A 24,375-nucleotide genomic window follows, 5' to 3' on the forward strand; every position below is an offset into this window, starting at 1 on the left:
CAAAGGCAACTTTTAAAATACTAAATTATTTTTCTTTCCTTTCTTAAAGTAAAAATGACCACAGTGAGGAGGAAGATGACAGAAGAAAACACTATTGTGCAAGATAACAACACTGGTACTATCTTGGTTAAGGTATATCAATTATGACAATGGTGATAGTAATAGCAAATTTATTACACACTATGTGCTAATAAGGATAAAAAGATTTAAAGGGTTTGTGACTTTGCAATGTGCCTAAGATCAACCCAGCACCTTCATTGTAACACACACGCTCCAAACAAAGCCTCAAGAAGTAGACTGCACTGAAGTGTAGGTTGTGTAAAAGTCCAATTAACAATTTAATAAATGGGTTTGTTTTGGCTTCAACCCTTCCCCGCCCAAAGGCATTTACAACGTAGGATGTCGTTGGCACCAATAGGCACTAGATGGCGCTCCAAATTAACACTGTTCTTGTGGCCAGGCTAAGTCATCAATCATTAACTCTGGGTTGACATATTACCCAGAAGATTTCAAAACTCATTCATATATAGTCTTTTGATGGACAGAAATGATAATTACCTACAGTTGACAGTGACAATATTGAGAAGCTGTGAGACTGGAGTAAAGGCCCAGAGCAGTCAAGTACCAAGCTGGCTACCGGGACCTTTGGAGTCAATAATCTTTATAAAGAGAAATAAATTGTCAAATGGACAAGAAACCCATGGTTGATTCATTCACCTCCTCAAGCAATTCATAAGGAGGAGAAGCACAGATAACTAACCTCGAAGTGCACACAGTTTAGAGTAAGGGGAAAAGGCATGGAAAGAGAATGGACAGAAATGGTTTACATCTGGCAGTATAGTGTGGAGTAGGGACTAAAGGAGAATATGGCCAATTTTACAAAATCATGGGGGTAGAAACAGTCTCGTGCAGAAGCCACTTCAACTGTGTCTTAAATGTGAGTAGCAAATTAGGCATAAGAGCCCCAAAGACCTAAAGAGACTGCATATGTTTTATCCTTTTAAATTATTATTATTTTGATAGTGAGATAACCACAATACAGTCTGTAAGAGGATGCTGACCTATCACCTGGTAGGGAGCAGCATCCTCAGATAAAAAATATCATTGATAATATTAGTATGATATTAGAATATGTACTACTAATAAACATGGTTTAGCCTTGTTTATTTGCCAGGCACTTGTTGAAGGCTTCATTTATCCATTTTTATTCTTTTTCACTTAATTCTAAAAATCATTTTATGAAGTAGCTGTTATTATCACCTCTTTACAAATGAGAAAGTGGAGACGGAGAGTTTCAGTGGCTTTGCAGTATAACTTTCCCTTGAAGATTGATTATAATTCATGTGCCTTTAAAGCACACGTATATACTCATCAGAAATGAGATACAATAGGGTAGTTTACAAAAGCTCTGATTATACTAAAGTGAGCAAGAGTAGACTTTGCTGTTCTTCTCATCGGTAATGAAAAATACATATACGACAGTTTTCATTAGAAGATATTAAATATCGAGGACGTTTTCTCCCTTAAAATTTCTAAGGCTTTTCGAAGAGCTGAAAGATAACAGTTGACAAAAATAGTCATCGCAATGGTCCCAAACTCTTCCCAAATGAAAGAGACATTTATACCATGGTATCTCGTTAGTTCTGATGGCACTCTAAACAAAAACGTACAACATACAGTTTATTCCTAACCTGCCAGTCTGTAATTATTACCTTCTAGGGGTGTCCATATCTGTTAACAGCTGCAAGAGGTCATTCACATAGAGTATCTCATTTGGTGATCAGAAATTATTATCCCCATTTCACAGATGAGCAAACTGAGGTTCAGAGAAACTGGAGTAAGGCCATAGTACCGTTAAATCTTTCCCTTTTTGTAGCTCTTTGGAGCTCTCCTCTGCTTGCTAGATGGTATGCTGCCTGACTCATGAATCATTCAATAAAACCAATTCAATCTTTAAAATTTACTTTGCTGAATTATGTTTTTTAGCAGCAGCTTAGTGACTGAGTAAGGGGAGAGGGAGGGAGGATGGTGGAATTTGGAAATGATGACTAAACGGTACTAAAATGTTTCATTGTGGAGGGGATGACAAATGTTCTAAAATTGATTGTGGTATAGTTGCTCACCTTTATGAATATTCTAAAGCCGTGGAATTTTATACTTTAAATGGATGAATTGTATGTACGTGAATCATATCTCCATAAAGCTGTTACCAAGAAAAAAAACTAATTGTACAATCAACCCCCATGTGCTCATCAGCAGTAGTCAACATTTTCCCCACCCGATTTCATATCCCCACACAGTTAAGAGGCCTTCATTTCCAACTCTGATTTTTTCTGAGATGGCCAAAATTTGCATACATGCTTTAAAAGGTATCACTTATTATATTTATTAGGCACTTAAAGGTTTCAGGAAAATCAGGCACTAATATCCTTTTGAAATTTCTCAGAGAGTAGTTCTCAAACTTTGTTGTGTGTGTTGGGGGGAAGAGGGGTATTTAAAATCCCGTTGCTCTGGTGGCACCATACAGCAATTAAATCAGAGTGTCCGGGGGCTATAGCAGGGCATCAAGAGGTTTAACGATTCTCCGGGTGATTCCAATGTGCAGTAGTCTGTGAAATATAATTTAACTACATAAATTATGAAAGATGTTTCGGTAGATAGGATCTAATCTGTTAATCTTATGATTTAACTAATTCTGATCAAAGAATAAAATAAAATTTTTATGCAAAAACATCAGGATTGGAAAGTTGAACTTAAAATTTTTCAAAATGTATAATTAAATTTTCAAGTTATTCAATATTTAAATATTTAGATCAGAAAATCGTTAAAGATACTTTCCCCAGTCAGCAACATCCTCCCTGGGTTTAAAAACCAGAAGGACAGCTGGGTCACCGAGTGTTTCCCAAGCAGGTACTCAGGATTGCAGGAGAGCTCAAGTGCAGGAGACCCATTTCTTTTCGCCAGTGGCCCCGGAAAAGGATCCCACTGGCCAGGAAGTTTCATCTGGGATCCCCGGAGCCTCGGCAATGGCTCCAGGGTGACTTCTTGGGCCACCCCCGTTCCCCCGCCCTACCCAAGCGGCTGAAAAGCGCCAGGACGGACGGTCGGAGCCGGCGAAATGGGCCCGCGAGCCCGGCCGGCGCTTCTCCTCCTGATTCTCCTGCGGACGGTGGCCACGCAGGGGCGACCGCCGCGTGAGTCCGGGGGCCGCAGGCCAGAGAGGGGAGCGGGGGGTGGGGGGAGGAAAAATCGAAACTAGCTTTTCTTAGCGATTGGGAGTTCGCTAAGCTCGGAACGACTGCTCAGTCCTGTGCGCGGTCCCCTCCCCCAACTTTCCCCGGAGGGGACGTGGGTCACTGGGGTGCAGATGGGGTTACGGGGCCTCTCGCCCCAAGACCTCCACGCCCACCCCCGGCCCGCTCGCTGTCCCTGCTGCTATGGAGTTACACTCGGAACCACCCACTCCCTCCTCCGAGCGTGACGTTTCTAGGTATAAACCTTTTCTCATCGAGGCCAAGCTCTCGGATTAGGGGTCCTTGGACTCGGATCTCGGTATTCTTGTTTCTACTGGTGGTTGTGTCGTTTTACCCCCGATCATCCCCAAACAGGAAGTTCTTTTCACCAAGGGCGACCTCGGCCGGAGCGCCCCCTCGGTGTTTCCTTTCCCGGGCGCTCTAAGGGTTGGGAGACTTTGGGACGAGCGAACGCACGGCGGACCCAGCTGGGTTTCCATTTCAGAACCACTGGCGCTGTGGGTGGGAGGTTCTTGACAGAGGTCAGCCTAGGGACTGACTGACTCTTGGTGATTGTTCTTTTGCCTGGAAAAATAACATATCTGCTGTTTTTGAACTTTTGAACTGAATCGCACAGTTCTTTTCAGCCCGGAGTTGTTGATTTGCAGTGTTAATAGTATTGTATAATTAACCGGCCTTTACTAAAGGATGCCAAAGGGATGGTAATTAACATGTAAGTAATGACCTCAGTTTTAAATCGCCTTCAGATCTGTGATCCTGTTTGACTCTACTATGCATTTGGGAGGTAGGAGCTATTAGTATGTTGATTTTACTCGTGGTTAACGACCTCAGGTTAAATCCTTTCCCCAGGTTACAAAGAATTCAGGCAATCTGGTTTTCTGACACTAAATGAAGTACCACTGGTTCTAATCTTAGCTGACAGTGTTCGCCCTTACTGTTGTCTGGCACAGCTCTGGACGCTTCATACTTCGTCATGTAGCCTCAGAACCACACTTGGAGGGTAGCTAGTATGTGCATCCATACTTTATAGATGACGAGAATGAGATAAGACTTGCTCACAGGTGGTGACTTTGTTCGATGTTACTCAGGGCTTTTGAGGCAGAGCCCGTGTCTCCACTTCATAGCTGCGATCCTTAAAAGTCACACTGCATTAGAGGTTGAATCATAACATTTGTTGGACACAAGTCTTCACTGTTCACAAGTATTGAAGGAACACCACCCATGTGTTACGCTGTTCTAGACCCAGGAGAGAGCAGGGAGCCTAGTCCTCCCGTGCTTTGTATTCAAGTAGACGGGGATGACAATACACAAAAGGATAGAGAGCATCAGGTAATGGGTGCCCTGAAGGCGTGTGAAGCACAGAGATCAGGGCAGGCCACTCTCCCTGGCTGGGTTTGAACAGATACCTGAAGGAAATAGAGGTGATGCTGCCTGGGAGTAGCGCTTCCCGGACAGGCTGGGGAGACATGGCAAGGATTTGCAACCTCAGCACTACCGATGTTTTTTTGTTGTGGGGACTGTCGTGTGCATTGTAGTATGTTTAGCAGCATCCCTGTCCTTTACTCACTGGATGTTAGTACACTCTCCAGTTGTGACAACAGAAAATGTGCCCAGACATTGCCAAATGTCCCTTAAGAGACGAAATGTCCTGGTTGAAGAAAGAGCAAGGGCACCGCTGCAGCAGGAGCGCAGGGGCCGGAGGCCTAGAATAGGCAATGGGCTCAGCAGAGGAGCCGCGGGCGAGTCTCCTGGGGCCTCACAGGCTACAGTGTGGATTCCAGCCCAGCAGTGATGTGATCAAGCACAGCTGTTGAAAAGATTGCTCCAGCTGCTCCGTGGAACGCATAGTGAAGGGCAAGCAGACAGGCAGGAGTTGATGGACTGGGCCGGTGGAAGCAGAAGTGGTGGCGAGAAACGGTTGTATTCTGGATCTATTTTGAAGGAAGTTGCTGAGGGATCTATGAAGGATCACATGACAGACAAAGTCGAAGGTGCCTCTGTTATTGTTTTATTTTATTTTTATTTTATCGGCCTGAGCAACAGGGGGATAGGTGATGCCATTTCTGAGATGGTGAAGGTGGAAGAAAGAGCAGTTTGGGGGAAACCAGGAGCCTGGTTTTGGACTTGTTCAAGTTTGAGATTCCAGTGAGTCATCCAACTGGTGGTATCACGTAGGCAGTTGGAGTGTAAGAGTCTAGAGTTCACGGCCAGAGACAAAAATCTAGAAGTCAGCATTTAGTCACCCAACAAGTGTGTATTAAGCACGTACTACATGCCAGACACTGTTCTAGGCATTGCGGGTACATCCCTGAACTCCCTCATTCTAGAATTGAGGGGAGGTGTAAGGAAGCTCTCACCTGCCCAGAAGTCTGTCCTCTTGGGCTTACTGGAGTTTTTCTATATTTGCATTTGATTGGGAACAGTTTTGCTGCTGAAAAGCTGCCCTGAGCTGTTTATCAGCACATCTTCCAGCATTTGACAGCAAACATTTACAGGCAGACCTCAGAGATATTGTGGGTTCGGTTTCAGACCACCACAATAAAGGGAATGTCACAGTAAAGCTACTCACATGAAGTTTTTGGTTTCCCAGTACATATTCAAATTATGTTTACTACACTGTATTCTACTAAGTGTGCAATAGCATTGTCTTAAAAAAACAACATACATACCTTAATTTAAAAGTACTTTATTGCTGAGAAACGTTAACCATCATGTGAGCCTTCAGAGAGGCAAAATCTTTTTATAACAGTAACATCAAAGATCACTGATCACAGATCACCATAACAAATATAATAATAATGAAAAAGCTGGAAATCTTGCGAGAATTACCAAAATGTGACGCAGAGACATAAAGTGAGCAAAGGCTGTTGGAAAAGTGGTGCTGATAGACTTGCTTGACACGGGGTTGCCACAAACCTTCAATTTGTAAAAAACACATTAGCTGCAAAGTGCAGTAAAACGAAGTCTGTCTGTACACTGTAAAGCATTTAGAGATGGAAGTAGTGAAAAAAAACAATAACTCCTCTGGACTTGGATCTAATTGGCTCTGAGCACTAACTCTCGAGCTCAACTGCCCTGGCTAGGCACACCTCGGGATTTTCTAGAGTCTGTTGGATCCAAGGGAGGCTGCTGTAACTGTGACTACTGGGGCAGAGGCTGGGGCCTGCGATGGGGTGGAAGGCACACGTGGCAGAGGGGCACAAGGGGAGAGCAGACGGGAGGGGCACGCGGAGGGAAGGCAGGCACCGCGTGTCACTTTCACGGGGTGGGACCAGACACAGCTGGTACCAGTTGATTCAGAAGGCCTGCCTCCCAGTTCCCCAGGCAGCTCACAGAGAAGGCCTGTCGCCCTCTCCCCAGGGTCACACTCCCTGCGCTTCCTCTTCATGGGTGCCTCCGAGCCAGACCTTGGGCTGCCCCTGTTTGAGGCCTTGGGCTACGTGGACGACCAGCTGTTCGTGTCCTACGATCACGAGAGTCGCCGTGCAGAGCCTCGTGCCCCGTGGCTCTGGGGCAGGGCCACCAGCCAGCTGTGGCTGCAGCTGAGCCAGAGCCTGAAAGGCTGGGATCACATGTTCATCGTGGATTTCTGGACCATCATGGACAACCACAACCAGAGCAAGGGTATGTGGCGAGCACGCCTCGCCTTCCCGAGGTGGGCGGAGTGTGTGCCCGCCTCAGGGATGCATCTTGAGGGAGACGACTGGCTATTTGAGATCGGGGGACAGGGAAGAGGGCAGGAGTTTGATTCCTAAGGTCACTGGGTCCCCGTAATGGCGAAAACAGGGGCCTGCTCCTTTGGTTTCAGTAACGAAGCTGGGAGTGCTGTCAGAGTCCCACACCCTGCAGGTGATCCTGGGCTGTGAAGTGCAAGAGGACAACAGCACCAGAGGGTTCTGGAAGTACGGGTACGATGGGCAGGACCATCTTGAATTCCGTCCTGAGACGCTGGATTGGAGAGCAGCAGAGCCCAGGGCTCGGACTACCAAGCTGGAGTGGGAAGTGAACAAGATTCGGGCCAAGCAGAACAGGGCCTACCTCGAGAGGGGCTGCCCTGAGCAGCTGCAGCGCTTGCTGGAGCTGGGGAGAGGGGCCCTGGACCGGCAAGGTATGGCGGGAGCACCCTCTGCCCCTCTCTTGACGGACGGACAGGAGGGGGATGCAGGGCATGGGATCCCTGGCTGGGTTTTCAGAGATGGTCCAGGTTGTGTAACTCTCTGCGAAGGTAACGAGGTCTGAGTTTTCCACCCTGAGGTCTCCAGCTCTGAGGTCTCCACCTTACAATTGAGATGTATCATCCAGCCATGAGTCACGGTTTTCATTTTTTTTCCATGCACGTAGCTAAAGAGGAAGTAACTGTGATTTTTCTCTTGATTTAACCAAGAACGCTATGTATATTTATAACTCTTAGGAATTCAGAGATGCCACTTATCACATGAATACCAAGACAAGAAATGAATACCAAGGAGGCAACCGGTCAGAGTAGCAGAATCTTGGAGGGTAAAGGTTACGTTCACAGAACATGGTAGTAGTCACATAGGCTGCCTATCTTACAAGGCCCCTTTTTACAAGAATAATTATTGGGTTGAACCAGGTGAAATTACCAGTAGTACATATTCAATCACTTCTGAGCCTCATAGGGGCAATTTCATCTGATTCAACTTAATATCTTAACAAAGAACATAAGACATGGGCAACAAGTATGCATATTTACATGTGGGACTGGAGAACAGGCTCATATGACTGTGACTATTCTCTATGTGACACCACATCAGAACCCAATCTTGGAACATGTGTTGGGCACAAAATGGTGTGTCTCTCCTACAACTTGCTCTGTCTGCACAGGGAAACTCCCTCCTCCAACCCATAGAGAAAGTGAAGTGAAAGTTCTGGTCTTCCTGGCATGGGTAGGAATCCCCCCTCCAGATCCTCCCTCCTTCCTGTTCAGCACTTCCTTTGGTGAAAGTGACTCATCACGTGGCCTCTGCAGTGACCACTCTACGGTGTCAGGCTCTGAACTTCTACCCCCAGGACATCACCATGAGGTGGTTGAAGGACAGGCAGCCACTGGATGCCAAGGACGTTGAGCCTGAGGACGTGCTGCCCAACGGGGATGGAACCTACCAGGGCTGGGTGGCTTTGGCTGTGCTCCCTGGGGAAGAGCAGAGATACAGCTGCCAGGTGCAGCACCCAGGCCTGGATCAGCCCCTCACTGCCACCTGGGGTATGGATGAGAGCCAGGGGCTGAGAAAACCTGGTGTGGGTGGGATGGGAGTGGTCAACAGGGCAGTGAGGGGAGGGTTGGCTCTGGGATGGGGCAGTGATCATGGGCTTTCACTTGCTTTTGCTATTTTAGAGCCCTCGCTGTCTGGCACCCTGGTCACTGGAATCATCAGTGGAATTGCTGTCTGTATCATCCTCTTCCTTATTGGAATTTTGTTCAGCATCTTGAGGAGAAGGCAGGCTTCCAGTGAGTAGGAAGAAGGAGGAAGCCTCTTAGCATCTCTGCCCCCAGGACACACTAACCCTCCTGCAGGAAGTGGGGCAGGGGGAGGGCAAAGGGGAGCTGGCATCCACGAGAAGCCTTCTCATCTGTCTTTCTCTGGGAGCCCTGGCATCTCCCTGGGAGCAGGAATTAATGATTTCCCTCAGAATGAAAGCTCTGAATTCAACAGACATCTTTTGAATGCCTGTTATTTTGCAAGGTGCTGTTTTAAGTAGTGCGGGTGCTTTGAGGTTAAGTCACCTTTGCTATCTCAGAACCCAGGTCTAGTAAGGAATGAAATCCATGACAGGTAAATGCAGTTAAAGACCCCCAAAGATCCTAAGGCAGATATGAAGCACATGCTCTGGGGTGTCAAGGGAAAGGATGACCACGTTCATCTGGGAATCAAGAAAGGCTTCTGGATCTTGAAGAAGTAGGATTTCTTTAGGTGAGGTTGAGGACTAGGGGAGGTCAATGCAGATGTAGCAACTGTGCAAGTGGGAGAGTGTGAGGCATGCTGGGAGGTGAGAAATTATTATCAGTTGGACCCTTGACTTTACGTACTTTTCAGTCTGCGTTTCTACTCCCTGAACATTGGTGGTGCAGGGGAAAGAGGGGCAGACAGAAGCCAACTCCTGTAGAGCCCTGGGGGCCTTTGGGATGTTATGTTATGAGCACTGGAGGGGCGGCGATCAATGCAGGGACTTAAATAAGGAAGGAGGAACCCAGTCTCCTCATGGAGTGAGTTGTTAGGAGGTGAGATGGGAGACAAGGAGACCAGTTAGGAAGCTATTCAGCAACTCCAGATGAGAGATAATGGTGCCTGAAATCCAGGAGTTCCTTGGGAAGGGGGTGACAAGAGTTGACATGCGTGGCCGGGGAGGGGAGGAGGCAAGAGGATCGTAGGTCTGTGATGCCTCTTTCCTGGATCTTGTCTTTACAGGAGGAGCCGCAGGGGACTATGTCTTAGCCGAATGTGAATGAAGTGCAGCCTGCAGACTCCTTGTGGGGAAAGAGAGGGTGCACTTGAGGCGTTCTTCATGTTTCCGGACAGCTGGACCTAAGAAATAGAAACTGTCTCAGGAACTCTCTGCTCTTAGCCTTCCCCGTTCACTGTCCAAAAGTTCCCCATCTAGGTTTCTGAGTTCCTGCTTCTTGAAGGGCCCTAGTTGTGACCTCTCCCCGAGAACTGGCTCTCCTGAATCCCAAGCTGCGTGTAGAGCCTGCCTCCATTTCCTGCATCACCTCAGACTCCATACACCTACGTCATCTCATCTCCTAACGGTGGAATGAGTCTCCTTAAATTTGGGGGGACCTGTGATTCCTTTAAACATCTGAGAATAGCTTTGAACCTTCTCCTCGGGACATACACTCTAATACCCCTACCAGCATTTGACACACGCATCCAGGCGTTTCCTGGACCCACTCAAGTTTCCTTTTAACCCTCTCTCTATTATACAAGAACTCACCTGTTTCCAAGCCCCGTGGTCTCTTCCATCAGAGGGAGACCTGGACAGTTGTACAGTGTGAAGGTTGTGCACTGCACAACCCGAGGAGGCACCTTTCCCAGAAGAGGCATCATGGATGTCTGTGCGTTTTATGATAGTCTTCCCGAAAATGGGTGGGAAGTGTCTTGAGGAGGGAATGTCTTTTTCTAATTTGCACATAGGTGCCATGTAGGTTTCCTTAGGTTAATGATACCCGCACTTACAATGCCAGACTTGAAGTAGCACAGGATTTGATCTCTGCTCACACCCTCTCCTTGTTCTGACAATGAAAATGATAATTAAGATGATGATGATAACGAAAAGGTGGCTGACACTTATTTATAAAGCTCTTCCTTGGTGCCAGACTTAGTTCTGAGTGCCTACTTACATACATTATCTCAATAGTCCTTTGATGTAAGTACCGTTATCCTCTTTTTTTTTTTTTAAGATGAAGAAAGTGAAATATAAAATAGAGTCTCACAGCTTACCAGGGACAGAGACGGGTCTCAAACTCAATCAATCTGGCTCTTTTTTTTTTTTTTTAATGGTACGCGGGCCTCTCACTCTCGTGGCCTCTCCCGTCGCGGAGCACGGGCTCCGGATGCGCAGGCTCCAGACGCGTAGGCTTAGCGGCCGTGGCGCACGGGCCCAGCCACTCTGCGGCATGTGGGATCTTCCCGGACCGGGTCACGAACCCGTGTCCCCTGCATCGGCAGGCGGACTCTCAACCACTGCGCCACCAGAGAAGCCCCAACCTGGCTCTTTGATCCAGCCCTTGGCCCTGCATTCAGATGGTTAGATGCCTGGAGTAAATGGGGAAGGAAGGAGATGGCTGTGGAGATCGCTCTTCTCCTGTCTCATTGTCTGTATTCTCAGTGAGTTTGACCCAAATGAAGGGAAAAAACAGCAGAAAACAATATCAGCCATGTTTCCTTTCAAAGTCCCTGAGGGAAGAACCCTGGAATGTGACCCCTGTTGCCACCACTGGCCAGCTCTATCTGGCATCACTCATGGGACTGTGATTGGGGGTGTCAGTTAGTTACTGTGTTGGACCTCACAGTGTCCTGCTCCAATCAGGACCACCAGGGTGGAGGCGTTTCCCTTCAAAAACTGGAGCAACTTCTCTCATATTAAAGATGGAAAACTAGAAGCCACTGAGTGGCCTTGGTCAGCACCAAGATGCTGACCCCAGCATCTTCCTGGGGTCCGTGAGAGTCTGGTTCTCATCCCCACCCGTGCACATTCAAAAAAATTTACCAGGTCACTCAGGAATTAGTCGATTCTGGGAAAATAATTTGTCTGACCATATTCAAAAGGGTACTAATATACACACGCAGAAAACTTGTGTTTACTTTGTGCTGACACGTGTATTTGGCAGCATAACTGTGAACAAGGCTTTCTGTCCTGGAGGGCAGCTGCCTCAGATCAAATACAGCTCGAAAGTTTGTTTGGTAGGTATTGAACTTGGGCAAAGAGATCTCAACTATTTTTTTAAACTTTTCTTTTTTTGCAGTTCCCAAAGTTAAGTGGATAAAAGTACATAGGATTTGTGCTTACTACAGAAAAGTTGAAAATGAATTAAATTGAAACTATTATTCCGTTAGCCAGTAATAAAGTCTATTAAAAATTTGCGTATTTCCTCTCACTATTATTGCTATATTAAAATATATAAAATTAGTAGATACATATATTTTAATAAATGCATAATTCATTGTGTTGTGTACCGCATGGCTTTCCTGATGTATTTATCCATCTTATGTATAGACTTAATCGACTTAATCATGTTATTTTGGGGACATTTATACTGCTTCTAATTTTTTTAATGTTTTGTTTCATGAAATATTTTCATTAAACCATGGTATCTGAATTAATTGTTTTTCTTCACACTAGACACATTACCATCTAAGCTGTAACACATTGGTCATTTCACCTCCAAACCATGGTGGAAGCACACTGATAAATTCTTTCTCCTTAAACATCATCCTATACTCACAGCAGACTGCCAAAAAGCTTCCTGGCTCATACTAAGCTTCCTACCTCATTAAGGATATGTTACAATTAATTAGGCAACATTTGTCTTATATTGGTTTGTTTCTCACAGGCCAAAATTTCAAGAAACATTCTACTCTTCACAGTAATACACAATTATTAACAGTCGGCAACTGCGGCCTGCTCATTTTTTTTAATAACCGTAGTAATAAATCTCCATTTTCTTTCAGTGTTTCTTAGCTTAATTTTTCTAGCCTTGTTCATCAATTCTTAAGGTCAACTACATTTGAAAAGTCAGCTTTAAAAATCCGTACATTTAAAAATCTGTATCTTATTTTGCCTCTGGCAAAACCACTTACAAGAAAAAAAAAAAAAGAAAAACCACTTACAAGGGTGGTAGTAAGGAGAAGCGCGCCATCTTGTGGCCAAAAATGTCACAGTGGTCTTTCGACCATGGGGTGGGGGGAGGGGATTCCTCAGGGGAAAAGAGTAAACAAGGGGTGGGGCGCTGGGGATCACTTTCGGAGAAAAGCCCCTGAAAATTTGAGAGCAAAGCTGAAACTATTCACCAGCTATTTGAATCTCTGGAATCGCAGGGCACTGTTGAGCTACCTGAACTGGGAACAGAACAGAAGGAAAACGAACAAACCTGCTGATCTTTGAGGCAACCTGCCAGCAGTTGGTTAAGGCTGCTGGGCGGTACAGGCAAAACTTCGGCTTCAGTTATAATAATATAGTCTTAGAGTACCGTGTACTTGATACATTCTTCAGGTACACACACACACTTAAAAACAAAAGACCTTCTCTAAAATGCTGCAAGTTTCTTATAAGTTACACACTCTAATAATAACTAGAATTTAAAAATGCATGACTTTAACCATGGAAGATTTTCACATGCGTGGAGTGATATTTTTAATTTTGATTTCTTTCTGTGGACTTTGGGTCATCATATTTTCTTCTCCCTTTTGGAATCAGTGATTAACATGTAGAATATTAATACAATATTAAATCATTTCATGTGACAATTTGATTAAAAAGCCTGGGTTGCCTTGACATCCTACATGCATTTATTACTTGGCCTGACATGCATGCTGGTATCTCACATATGCTGATTCTGAGTAATTCTCTAAGGTGTTTACTCATGTGTGAGAGATACACATGATGTGTTTTAAGCAGATGCTTCTGTAGCTTCTATTTCTTGGCTGAATGAATTTTCATTCTCAGAAAAGTCTTCTTAGGCTTAAATATTTTCTAAAACTAATTTTTTTTTCAGCTAATAATTATCAAGTACTTACTAGATGCCAGGCCCTGCTCTAAATATTAATTTAATTCTTCAGAAGAATCCTGTGAGGTAGAAACTCTTGTTATACTGCTACCCTTATTTTGCTGTATGGAAACCAAGGCACAGAGAGGTTGGTTAACTTGCTGAAGGTTACACAGCTGGAAAATGATTGTATTAATTTTTTTCCCAGCTAGCCTGGCTCATCTTCATAGCCACTACACAATCCCTCTCTCTGAATCAAGAAAACGTGTGGTTGGCATTGTTCCATCTTTTTAGGATGCTCCTTTGAGTATCCATTCTGCTGCCTAGTGGCAGCACCTCTGATTATTTCCTGAGTGAGGAGAGAACCTGTTTTAACATTTCAGAATATACTCTATAGTTATTTCATAAATATTTGAAACATTTGGGAATTCTTTTTTCTGTTCACACACAAAATTCTAACTATCAAATTCACATTTTTATTAATTCTATTTATCATTCAGGGAGGTATTATGGGATAGGTAGCATTGAAGCGCCTGTGAATCATTTTTCACCAGATTTGCATAGAAAGCATTGTAAATAAAGTAATTAAGTAAAAAAAATAAATTCTGGCTTTTGACCCAAAGATTCTAAAATAGAATTTTGGAGCCTTCAGTGCATTTGTGTGTGGAGGGGGAGGTGAGGATAATACCAATATTTGCATAAACTTCAGTGAAAGTCTTGTCAGTTAACGTTACCCTATGAGTTGATGAAATATCCTGGATCTTATTCTGTAAACAGAGTGACCACAATGGCATTTTCATAAGATAGTCAGCAAGCAACTTGGATACTGCCAAAGGAGCTTCGCTATGTGTGCAAGAAAGCACCTGTTTTAAACATGGATGTAACAGTTAATGATCTTTGCTTTGCGTACTTTTGTGTTCAGTTTTCACCATTAAAACAAATGCAAAATCCTTTCTTTGGGCTTTGTGTGTGTGACTAAGGAAGTATTCAATGGAACTTTGAGAATCAAATTTAACTACAAACGTGTTTATAAAAATTTTGAAGCAAATGTTTAAGAAAGGATACTGTTAGAAATTCTCTTTCCAAATAACATTTTCTTTAGTAGGTCAAAATGTATTATGAATATTTAAGGGAGAAAACCCACACAAGGACAGCAGGCCTAGAAAGTGCAAGTGCCAAAAACTTTTAGTAAAAGAGTTTGAACTAAAGAGAAAAAGCAGGGTGTTCCCTGGTGGCCTAGTGGTCAGGATTCAGCACTTTCACTGCTGTGGCCTGGGTTCAATCCCTGGATGGGGAACTGAGATCGCGCAAGCTGCATGGCACAGCCAAAATTAAAAAATAAAATAAAATAAGGAGAAAAAGCAGGAACGTTTTCCTAGAAGGATAAGGAGAGGAAATGAGAAAAATATGGAGAGACACAGTATATGTATGTTATGGAAGCAAAAACATGCCAGTGGGAATGACAGTTTAATTCAGGAAAAATGAATAAGAAAATAGATCATACCAAAGTAAAGATTAGGTGGCTGAAAAAGAGAAATGCATTTAAGACTTAGATGGGAAGGAGATAAATCAGCCAGGGGTCAGAAGAGCTGTCTGCCCCAGACCAGGATTGGTGTCCCCAAATGCCCAGAGTAACTACTGTCATGTTATAAATCCCTGTCAGGCTAAGTGGGGCGAGATTGTACTTATGTATTTCTGCAACTATAATATTGCTCAAAAGTATTTCTACCCTGGGATTTCTTTTTCCTAAAGTACAACTGTACCCTGAAAAGTGTTGGTATATTCTGGTAGTTTTCAACCCTGGCTAAGTATCGGAATTGTCTTTTGAATACATATATATTCCATGGGATATGTGTACATATATTCTATATATATATATATATATATATATATATATATATATTCCTCAACGGTGATATTCTGATTGAGTTAGTTTGTGGAGAGTGGTTCTGGGCATTTTATATTTTTAGAAGACTTTTGTTTAACATCACAGTTTTATTTGTGTGAATATTTCATGTGTCCATTTAGCCACAACTTGTTTGCAGGGTTTTTATTTGAAGAGCCTCACTCACATGAATGGGGCTCTGTGAAGCCAGGTTCACTCTGAGAATGAGAGTTCTAGGGTGACCCACCCTTTCCCAAGCTACAGGACCAAGGAATACCTGAACTCTTCCTAGAGTGGAAGAATCCATTTTTAATATAAATCTATAATTGTATACCTCTTAAATATTCCTGTTTTGACATTCATGATTTTTGAGTCAATGTCATTGAGAAAAAATTAGAAAAGAAGAAATTAGGAGAAGGGAATAAGAAAAAAAGAACCATGTCATACACATTATTTTAAATTTATTTTCATGAATTAAAAAGCATGTTGAGATTTCATGTTTACCTGTGAACGCTGACCTTGCACTTTTCCTCTGTAATGAATGGCATTTCTTCCTAGCTAAGTCTCTGCTTATAAGGTGCATGTTTGTGGTGGGAAAGGGTAGTGAAAGTCAGGAGCCTAAAAACACTCACTTTGGGGCAGAAGAATATAACCATCTAATTATTTCAGAAGTGATACAAACCATATGTCATCCAGAGCTTTCCTGCCCTCTCCTGGGTCTTTTGTCTCCATCTTTGGGTCTCTTCTCCCTTTTTACCTAAGTCTGAGGTTATTATATGAGGTCTCTCTCAGACCATAATCTCATTCTAAATCTCTCCAACAGACATTTATTTATTAACCAGGATGGGGGGGAGGGGTGTCTTTTTTTTTTTTTTTCAATTTAACTAGAGTGACTCTTACTGTGGAAATTTTTTAAAGTTGTCAGGAAGCCAGAGAAACTTTTTGATTTGAGAAATCCTTCTCTTCAAACCATATTCAGATTCAGTTCTGTTCTATTCGGCTTTTTTTAAAAAAAGAATGAAAACAAAAATGGGATTAACCTGTTCAAAACACCCATAATCTCATCATAGGCCTCCCAGGGGAGGGCCCTGTAGGCTTTGTAATGACCTTAATCAAGTATTAGCCCTATCTTACTATTAATCCTGGACTCTACAAAACAAACGTATGTTCTTGTCTCTAAAACTAGAGAAGGTTGAGAAAGGATTAATGAAAGAAGGAAAGGAGCTTTTAGGAAATGCAGGCCAATCAGGCGCAGGCCAGGAAGAGGGTCCAGAGGTAACTGATTACCCAAGCCTAGTTTTAAATTCCTTCTCTCACGTGCGTTTGCAGAAAAAGGAGTCACCCAGTACATGTTTGAATTGAGGAAGAGAAGAAAAGGAAGAAGTTTTAATTTGCAGTCGTTTGTCTACCTTTTTGTCTTTCCAAACACAGGTCTTTTAGGACGAGAGCCTCTTCATGGCCAGGCTTATATTTCGCCCCATCAAAATGCGTCCTTTAAAACTGAAACATTAAAAGGACTGAAAGGGAAAGTCCCTTGACCTATAACTCTATCTTCCTTTACACATTATTTTTACCTTCCCCAAGGAACCATTATCTAACATTAGTTACCAAGTTACCAAAAGGAAATGTGGAGTGAAGCTCTTTGCTCCGTGTCCTTGAGCTGAATATACTCAACTTGCAAACGCGCACGGAAGAAAAATAGTGCAGGGCAAAAGAGAAACTAAAGCTCTTCAGCTGATTGAAGGCCACCTCACATTACGGCCCGCCAGACGAAGAGCTAGGTATTCCGACCAATCAAAACATTGAAATGTTAATAAGCCCCTCCTTGCCCCACCCCTTGATGACCTAATGTGGAAAAGCCACCAGGGCTCTCGTTTTCAATCAGGTCCGCAAGAATGCTATTTAAAGAGCAGTGCTAAGTTCAAAAAGTTACTGTGACAGCAGCCATGTCTGGTCGCGGAAAGGGTGGTAAGGGCCTCGGCAAAGGCGGCGCTAAGCGTCACCGCAAGGTCTTACGGGACAACATCCAGGGCATCACCAAGCCAGCTATTCGTCGCCTGGCCCGGCGTGGTGGTGTCAAGCGCATTTCTGGGCTAATTTACGAGGAGACTCGCGGGGTGTTGAAAGTGTTTTTGGAGAACGTGATTCGGGACGCTGTTACCTACACCGAGCACGCCAAGCGGAAGACTGTCACCGCCATGGACGTGGTTTACGCACTCAAACGCCAGGGCCGCACCCTTTACGGCTTCGGTGGTTGATCACGGCATCGGCCGAGACAGACTTCGACATCATCTAAAAAAACCAAAAAGGCCCTTTTCAGGGCCGCCCACAAACTCGCTGAAGGGCTGTTGGACGTTGCGGAGGTGTGTGAAAGCCAAATGTCAGAGCTAATTTAACATGCGAAGTATGGTCGGAAGCTGCATTAACACGGCAGCTATGTAACTAAATACTTAGGGCCTTGCGCTTCACTAAGGTGTTAAACTTGGGTCTTTATGAAGAAAGTAGGCTTTCACAAACGGTGAAACGCGAAGTGATGTATAAGATTGGACCCATGAGAGAAATGTGCCTATTTTATGCATCTGGAAATATTAAAACTGTCCTTAAGTGGACGGCTGGAGGCATCCATGGCACAAAAGTTCACAGTATCACCCACACAACAGAGAGCTATGCAAATGAAGGCTCTTTGGGGACAAGCTTTCATTGGCTGGTTCTCAGTGTGGCGAAGAAACCACTGTTTAATTGCGGAGGGTGGTGTTACAAGGCTGTTTTCCTATTGGCCAAAACAAGGGGTTTCATACCGGTACCCGGAACTTAAGGGAAAACCTTCATTGGTTAACTTTTTAATCCGATGCAATCCAGGCGCTAATGGGCCCGAGGAACAAAGGCGCAGAGTGGCCGAGCCGCTTCTACACAGGTTGGAGTAGTGCCGGGAGGTCGGCTGGCTTCTGGGCGGGATGAAGCCAGTTGTTCCTCCTTTCTCTTTGCGGTGATAGTCTGGGGTCAGTCCACTGCTGGACACAGAGAAGTAGCTCACTGCCTTGTCCAGCAAGTGAAGAATTTTCCTGCACTATCCCAACTCCAGCCTCAGAGGGAAACAGTGGCCACCTTATCCAAGCAAAGCAGGGCTGTGGCTGATTCTGTACAAATTGAAACCATTGTATTTAGTCGTTTTCCATATAGGATACAATTAATTTTTTTTTTCTGTGGCCCGATTATACAAATGAATTCAGACAGGATATAGAACATGTTTGTATGTGTGACTGCATTAATTACGTAGTTTTGCAATGGGCTTTGTTCGAAGTCGCCCCCAATACCAAGGCCCAAAATAAGATTAACAGTATAAATTTATTTTATGAGGATCTTTAAGAACGCTAAATTACAAACTAAGTGAAAACAAACAACTGTTTAAAGCGGAAAAGATGCTTTAACTCCGACCCTAAGCGTTTCCTAATACAAGCAGGTTTGTGATTTAAAGGTCACACCCTAATATTTGAACCTCCAACATCTCCACACGTTTTAGAGTTAACGTTTTTCAGCCTGTGTAGCACAATCTGAACAAGCCTATCATTCTCTTCATAAATAGAGAACAATTATATCAAGACTAATGATATTATCAAACCAAATTTTAATGTAACAGTATGTGCTTAATATATAGTCATCTGGTAACCACTTGCAAACTAATGAAGGTGAAAGGCATTTCAATATTCTTGCAAATGTAAAACGAAAACATCTGTGATTTATGCAACTAATCACTCATAGTGGAAAGAAATCTGTTTAACGAGAGGTAAACTTCTCACTAATCCAAACTGAGACCTTGGTTTCTGTATATTAACCCCTGTAAAGTCCATGGAGACTGAGTTCAGAAATCTTACATGGAAAGGCACATTAAGTCATATACTAGCGTATCATTAGGTGAAAAAACATGGTCAGGTATGGTTGGGCACGGAGCTGATCTCCTCTCCTCTCTCGGCTTAAAATCCAGCACTTTTCTAAGCATTTAGGAACTTACATACAAGGAATGTGCCTTATTTTTATTAGGATGGACAACCTAACTTTCTGGAACTGGGCAGTCAGCATACCATTAAGTATCCAAAGCTCTTCAAAGTCTGTACCGTTTGTCTGACAAGACACTTATCACCACATCACAATCTTGCTTATTGTCAAGTGATAAAGTTGACGAATAGTCTTTTCTTCCGGGGTCTTCTGAAAATGCAATGTCACACCCTCAAAATCATTTGAGTGGCTCTTAAAAGAGCCGTTGGGTTCTATGAAAACTGGCCGTTGCCGAAATGTTACTTCTTGGTTGTTGCTTTCCTAGGATTAGTCTTCAGCTGGATCAGTTTAGAATTCCCAGCCTTGGGCTTCCCTGCTCTGGCCTTCGCTGGACTTTGCCGTTGTTGTTTGCCCTTGGCGCCTTTAGCTTTTCTGCCACTCGAACCTGCTTTCTCAGCCATTGTTTTCCTCGGCGTCTTTGCTTTTTTGTTGGTCTTAGCTTTCTGCGGAGATTTGGAGTCTCCGGCCAAGACCTGCTTCTTCGTCTTGGTAGAAGCAGGCTTCTTGACCTTTCCCTTGGTGGGCTCAGCAGCAACCTTCTTGCTGAGCTTGAAAGAGCCGGAAGCACCGGTACCCCTGGTCTGCACCAGAATTCCTTTGCTAACCAGGCTCTTGAGACCCAGCTTGATGCGGCTGTTGTTCTTCTCCACGTCATAGCCCACGGCTGCTAGCGCCTTTTTCAGTGCTACCACAGACATGCCAGCTCTGTCTTGAGAAATGGAAAGGGCCTCGATGATCAACTTGGACAATGAGGCGCTTGTGGTCTTGCGACTTTCACCCGTCAAACCAACCGGCTTCTTGCCCCTTTTTTGGGGGGGAGGTTTTTCCATGGACGGTGGAACCTGGTCCGCTAGAGCGACGGGCACCATCTCAGACATTACATTAGAGTAGAGCAATACGTACCACCTAGCAAAGAGCATAAACTACTGCACGGGCCTCAGGGCCTTATATAGGGCAGGGCGCGCTGTGATTGGTGCGTCGCTCAGGCACCGCCCCCGCCCTTGGGGAAGGAGCATTTGTGTTTGTTTCACGGCCAAAAGTTGAATGCCTCGAATACCCTCTGCACGGAATCGCCCAGGTTCCACTGCTGAATAAACCATAGAGATACAGATTTCAGATGCCTTTTTGCCTTTTAATGAAAAATGACCCTGCATGCCAAAACTGTTCAATAAAGCCCTCGATTTTCAACAAAATTCAAAGGGAAGCACAAAACTTCCTCTTTTCCGTGTAAATATAAAAGTAATTTTTAACGAATGACTTATCTCATCTCTTCTAACTGGTCTTCCAAATGGTTGGCTTTCAGTTGGTGGAGAAAATAAATTATTCACGCCCTGATTTTTATTGAAAATTATTTATGTATATGAGGGAAGTAACACAGATATCTTAGATGTCTCACTGCAGAGTTGGAAGATGCGTTTAGAATTGTCAAAAAACTTCAGGATAACACCTTATTTGGGCAAACAATCTAATAAACAATGATCTACAGGCATGTGGATTGCTTGTGACTAAAACCACTTCTCAGTCCCTAAGGCTTGATAGCAGACCCTCAAGCATGGAGTAAATTACCTGGATTTCACACATGATATCTCCTTGGCCAAAATCAGGTCCCCCTTGTAGAGGGCATCTTGAACTGAGTTTTGCTTCTGGTTTCATTAGTTCAAACCTTACCCCTATACCCACACCCACCCCCTTCACCCTCCACCCTCAAAAAGAATATGTAAGGAAACAGATACAATCCCTGCACTTAATTAACTATAAAATATGAGGCAGGAACCCTGGTCTGAAGAGCTCAGTGGAAACGACAGACCCAGATCTCTAACAGGACTGGGCTGGCAGGTGTCCTGCAGAGCTGTGGGAAAAGAGTTATTGGAATAATGTCTAGGATGTTTCTCTGGGCTTGTTCTAGGACTCAGCTTTCTCAGAGGTGTATAAGAGTTTCAAGGCCTGGCCTTCCAGGAGGATGTTGAGGGAACGGTGTAATATGACCAGAGTCCAGGGTTCAGCAAAGGAAAATCCCATAAGGACCATCTTGCAAAGATCCGCAACTGCCTGCGTGAGAAATTTGGTGACATTCTACAGACTGGGCAACCACTGGAGGCTTTTAAGGAGAGAGCTTGTGTATTTTTGTAGTAGTTGTCTTCTTGTATAGTGGTTGTAGTTGCCTTGATTTTCGATTTTTCACATAAACAATTATTGTGGAAAGCCTAATGTCAGAGGTTGGTAGTCTGTTGTAATAGTCTCAGAAGAAAGACAAGAGCTTCATTTGAGGAGAGAGTGTGGGAAAAGAGAGAGTCTACATTTGAAATACTTCTGAAGAGGAAATGAGATGATGAGACTTTCAAACTTCTGATTGCAAAGTGAGGTAGAAAAGTCTCTTTCACTCTCTCTGTCTCACATACATGCTCACATGTGCACTTACACACACATTTGAAACATAAATTCTGAAAACAATACTACCTTAAGTGCATTCTGATATATTTTCATCTAGTTTATTTTATTTTTTAAAAAATGCTGGTTGCAAATCATGAGATTGATTTCACAGCCTACTAATACATTGTGAAGCTCAGTTTGAAAATTCTTTTCTCCTTAGAGATATTACGGGTGCATCTTACCAAGGGCTCTGTTTTAACGTGTATTTGGTTTCTCTGAACCTCGGTGATCCTGAGAGGTCGTACCATTAAACGTCAGTGGCTTAGGGTCGGGTATGAGTGGATTGATACTTATATTTACAGGTTGACAGAACATATCACTCATTGCTGTAAAAGTAACAGAGAATTGGCTAGTTTTCTAAAATTCTTAGATTCCATAATTTAAGATCCAGAGAAAACACCATGATTCATATTTTGCATTATAATTCGAAAAGATACCATAAAAACAAGCTCACACACATATACACCATATATATGTGCCAGTCATTGTCCCAAGTATTTTCCCCTCAAAAAATTTTTTTAAAAAATGTATGAAATCATTTTATAGATGAGGAAACTGAGTCACTGAAAAGTCACACAACTTGCCCAGAGTCTTAGAGCTAGTGAGCAGGAAGGCTGGGATTTGATTTCAAGAAGTCTGGCTTCAAAAGGCTCTCCTTCACCCATCTCACACTTAGTCTGCTCAGGCAACTCAAACAAAATACTCTAGAGTGCATGGCTTAAACAATAGAAATTTATTTCCTCAAAGCTCTGGAGTCTAGAAATCCGAGGTCAGGGTGCCAGCATGGTCAGGTTCTGGTGAGACCTCTTTTCCTACCCTATAGATGGCTGCCTTCTTGCTGTGTCCTTACATGGCCTTTCATGAGTGCATGCACACCAGGAGAGTGATGGCTCTCTCTTTCTCTTCTTATAAGGCCATGAATCCTATTGGATTAGGGCCCCACCTCTATGACCTCTGTAGCCTAAATTACCTCCTAAAAGCCCTGTCTCCAAATATAGTCACATTGGGGGTTAGGGCTTCAGCATATGAATTTTGGAGGAGGGGTGGGCATAAATCAATCCATAGCAGATACTTTTCTCATGGAATGATTAGGAGGCTTATTAGAGACAACCTAGATAAGAGTAGTTTTAGTTACACATAGCCAAACATGGTTCATTATTCCAACACAGTCCTGGGCAAAGGAGGCACCTGATAAATATTCCCTTTTTTGGTCTTAACCTAAGATCCTACTTATTCTTTACAGAGTGCTTTCCCGTGGAACTGTTGCAATCCTGTTCATTGTTTTGCAGCAGTTTATTTCTTATGGGATCATGGCTAATAAAAATATGGGGAAAAAACTACCTTCACTCATGATGAAGGAAATTACATTTCAATATTTTTTTGGTCTCTCTGATTAAGTGTTTTAAAAATATTCTCAGTAAATATGACTGCCGTAAAATAGGAATTATTGTATTATGTTGGTGTTATAAGTTGGCATGGTCCTTCTGAATAGCAATTTGATGAATGTATACATTAAGGGCCTTAAAAAATGGTTTTACCTTGTGATTTAGGATTTCTACTTCTAGAAGTCCGTCCCAAGGAAATAATCAAATATTTAAACAAAGATTCATGTAAAAAGAAGTGTGATCTGTATGATTTATAATGCATAAAAATGGAACTCCTTCTAAATAGCCAGTAACAGGACTAATTAATAAGTAATCATACATCTATAAAAAATGTGCGTTTCTAGGCATGTTACCTAGAAAATTAGCTGTGTATATGTAGCATGATACCTAAAGTTGCGTTATATATGATATACACTTATTAGAGATGGATCTCATATATATGTTCATATTCATATATACATATAGAAAAGAGATACTAAGATTTATTTTAATTTTCTTTGTTATATATTTCTCTTCTTACAAATTTCTGCAATTATCATTTAATATTTTTATACTCAAAATAAATGTTTTAGCCAAGTTCTTATTGATCCTTCCGTGATTGTTAAAAATACCTCCTTTTATCTTCTTCTAGTATCATTTTCATTGACTTATTTGTGAGATGCAACAGTGTCCAGCAGTGACCAGTGGTGGGAAAATACATTTCTAAAGCCCATTTGCTCCTCCTGTAAAAAGAGAGATTGATTGATTAATTCACTTCTATAATTCATCAAATATCTGATATTGTACTTGATTCTGAGAACAGTAATAATGGCGATGGCTAATGTTCATTGGCGTTTGTTCTGTGCCAGGCACTGCTCTAAGCCCTTTAGATACCAATGCACTTAATCTTGCAACAACCTTCTGAGGTACGTATGATGGTCCTCCCTGCTTTATACATGAGGAAATTAAGGCTCAGAGAGACTGAGTTTCCCAGATGGCACAGCTGTTGGATGGTGAACCATCCTCTACAGTAAAACCATACCCTCTAGCATTTGAGTCTACGTGCATTTGTAAATAAAAGATGAGCATGATCTAGTCAGTGTCCTATAAATTACATTTGAGCTACGTCTTGAAGGGCGGGTAGGAATTTGTCAGATGAGGAAA

At 43.1% G+C, this 24,375-nt stretch overlaps 3 protein-coding genes across 5 annotated transcripts; 2 read left to right on the forward strand and 1 right to left on the reverse strand.

The window, feature by feature from the left end:
- The first annotated feature begins 2,989 nt into the window (after positions 1 to 2,989).
- On the forward strand, positions 2,990 to 12,017 carry HFE (homeostatic iron regulator). Of its 3 annotated transcripts, XR_013830298.1 has the most exons (7): positions 2,990 to 3,194; positions 6,615 to 6,878; positions 7,063 to 7,362; positions 8,203 to 8,478; positions 8,611 to 8,724; positions 9,683 to 10,023; positions 10,675 to 12,017. XR_013830298.1 is itself a non-coding variant. In XM_079935145.1 (6 exons), exons 1-6 carry the CDS (start codon positions 3,119 to 3,121, stop codon positions 9,721 to 9,723), a joined length of 1,071 nt encoding a protein of 356 aa, XP_079791271.1. In that variant the 5' UTR covers positions 2,990 to 3,118; the 3' UTR covers positions 9,724 to 12,017. The 3 variants fall into 3 exon arrangements, 2 of the variants coding, with proteins under 2 accessions (XP_079791271.1, XP_079791272.1); XM_079935145.1 differs by having other exon boundaries at positions 9,683 to 12,017; XM_079935146.1 differs by having other exon boundaries at positions 8,245 to 8,478; positions 9,683 to 12,017.
- A 5,275-nt stretch (positions 12,018 to 17,292) lies between these two features.
- On the forward strand, positions 17,293 to 17,695 carry LOC307193404 (histone H4). The gene has a single exon (XM_079935310.1). It carries the CDS (start codon positions 17,311 to 17,313, stop codon positions 17,620 to 17,622), a length of 312 nt encoding a protein of 103 aa, XP_079791436.1. The 5' UTR covers positions 17,293 to 17,310; the 3' UTR covers positions 17,623 to 17,695.
- A 1,487-nt stretch (positions 17,696 to 19,182) lies between these two features.
- On the reverse strand, positions 19,183 to 20,337 carry H1-6 (H1.6 linker histone, cluster member; the record flags this gene model as incomplete). Its single annotated transcript, XM_079932853.1, has 1 exon — positions 19,183 to 20,337. The coding sequence occupies one exon, from the start codon at positions 20,335 to 20,337 to the stop codon at positions 19,657 to 19,659; it is 681 nt and encodes a 226-aa protein (XP_079788979.1). The 3' UTR covers positions 19,183 to 19,656.
- Positions 20,338 to 24,375: the final 4,038 nt, after the last annotated feature.

Source organism: Stenella coeruleoalba (assembly GCF_951394435.1).
Source record: "Stenella coeruleoalba genome assembly, chromosome: 10".
Classification (NCBI taxonomy): domain Eukaryota; kingdom Metazoa; phylum Chordata; class Mammalia; order Artiodactyla; family Delphinidae; genus Stenella; species Stenella coeruleoalba.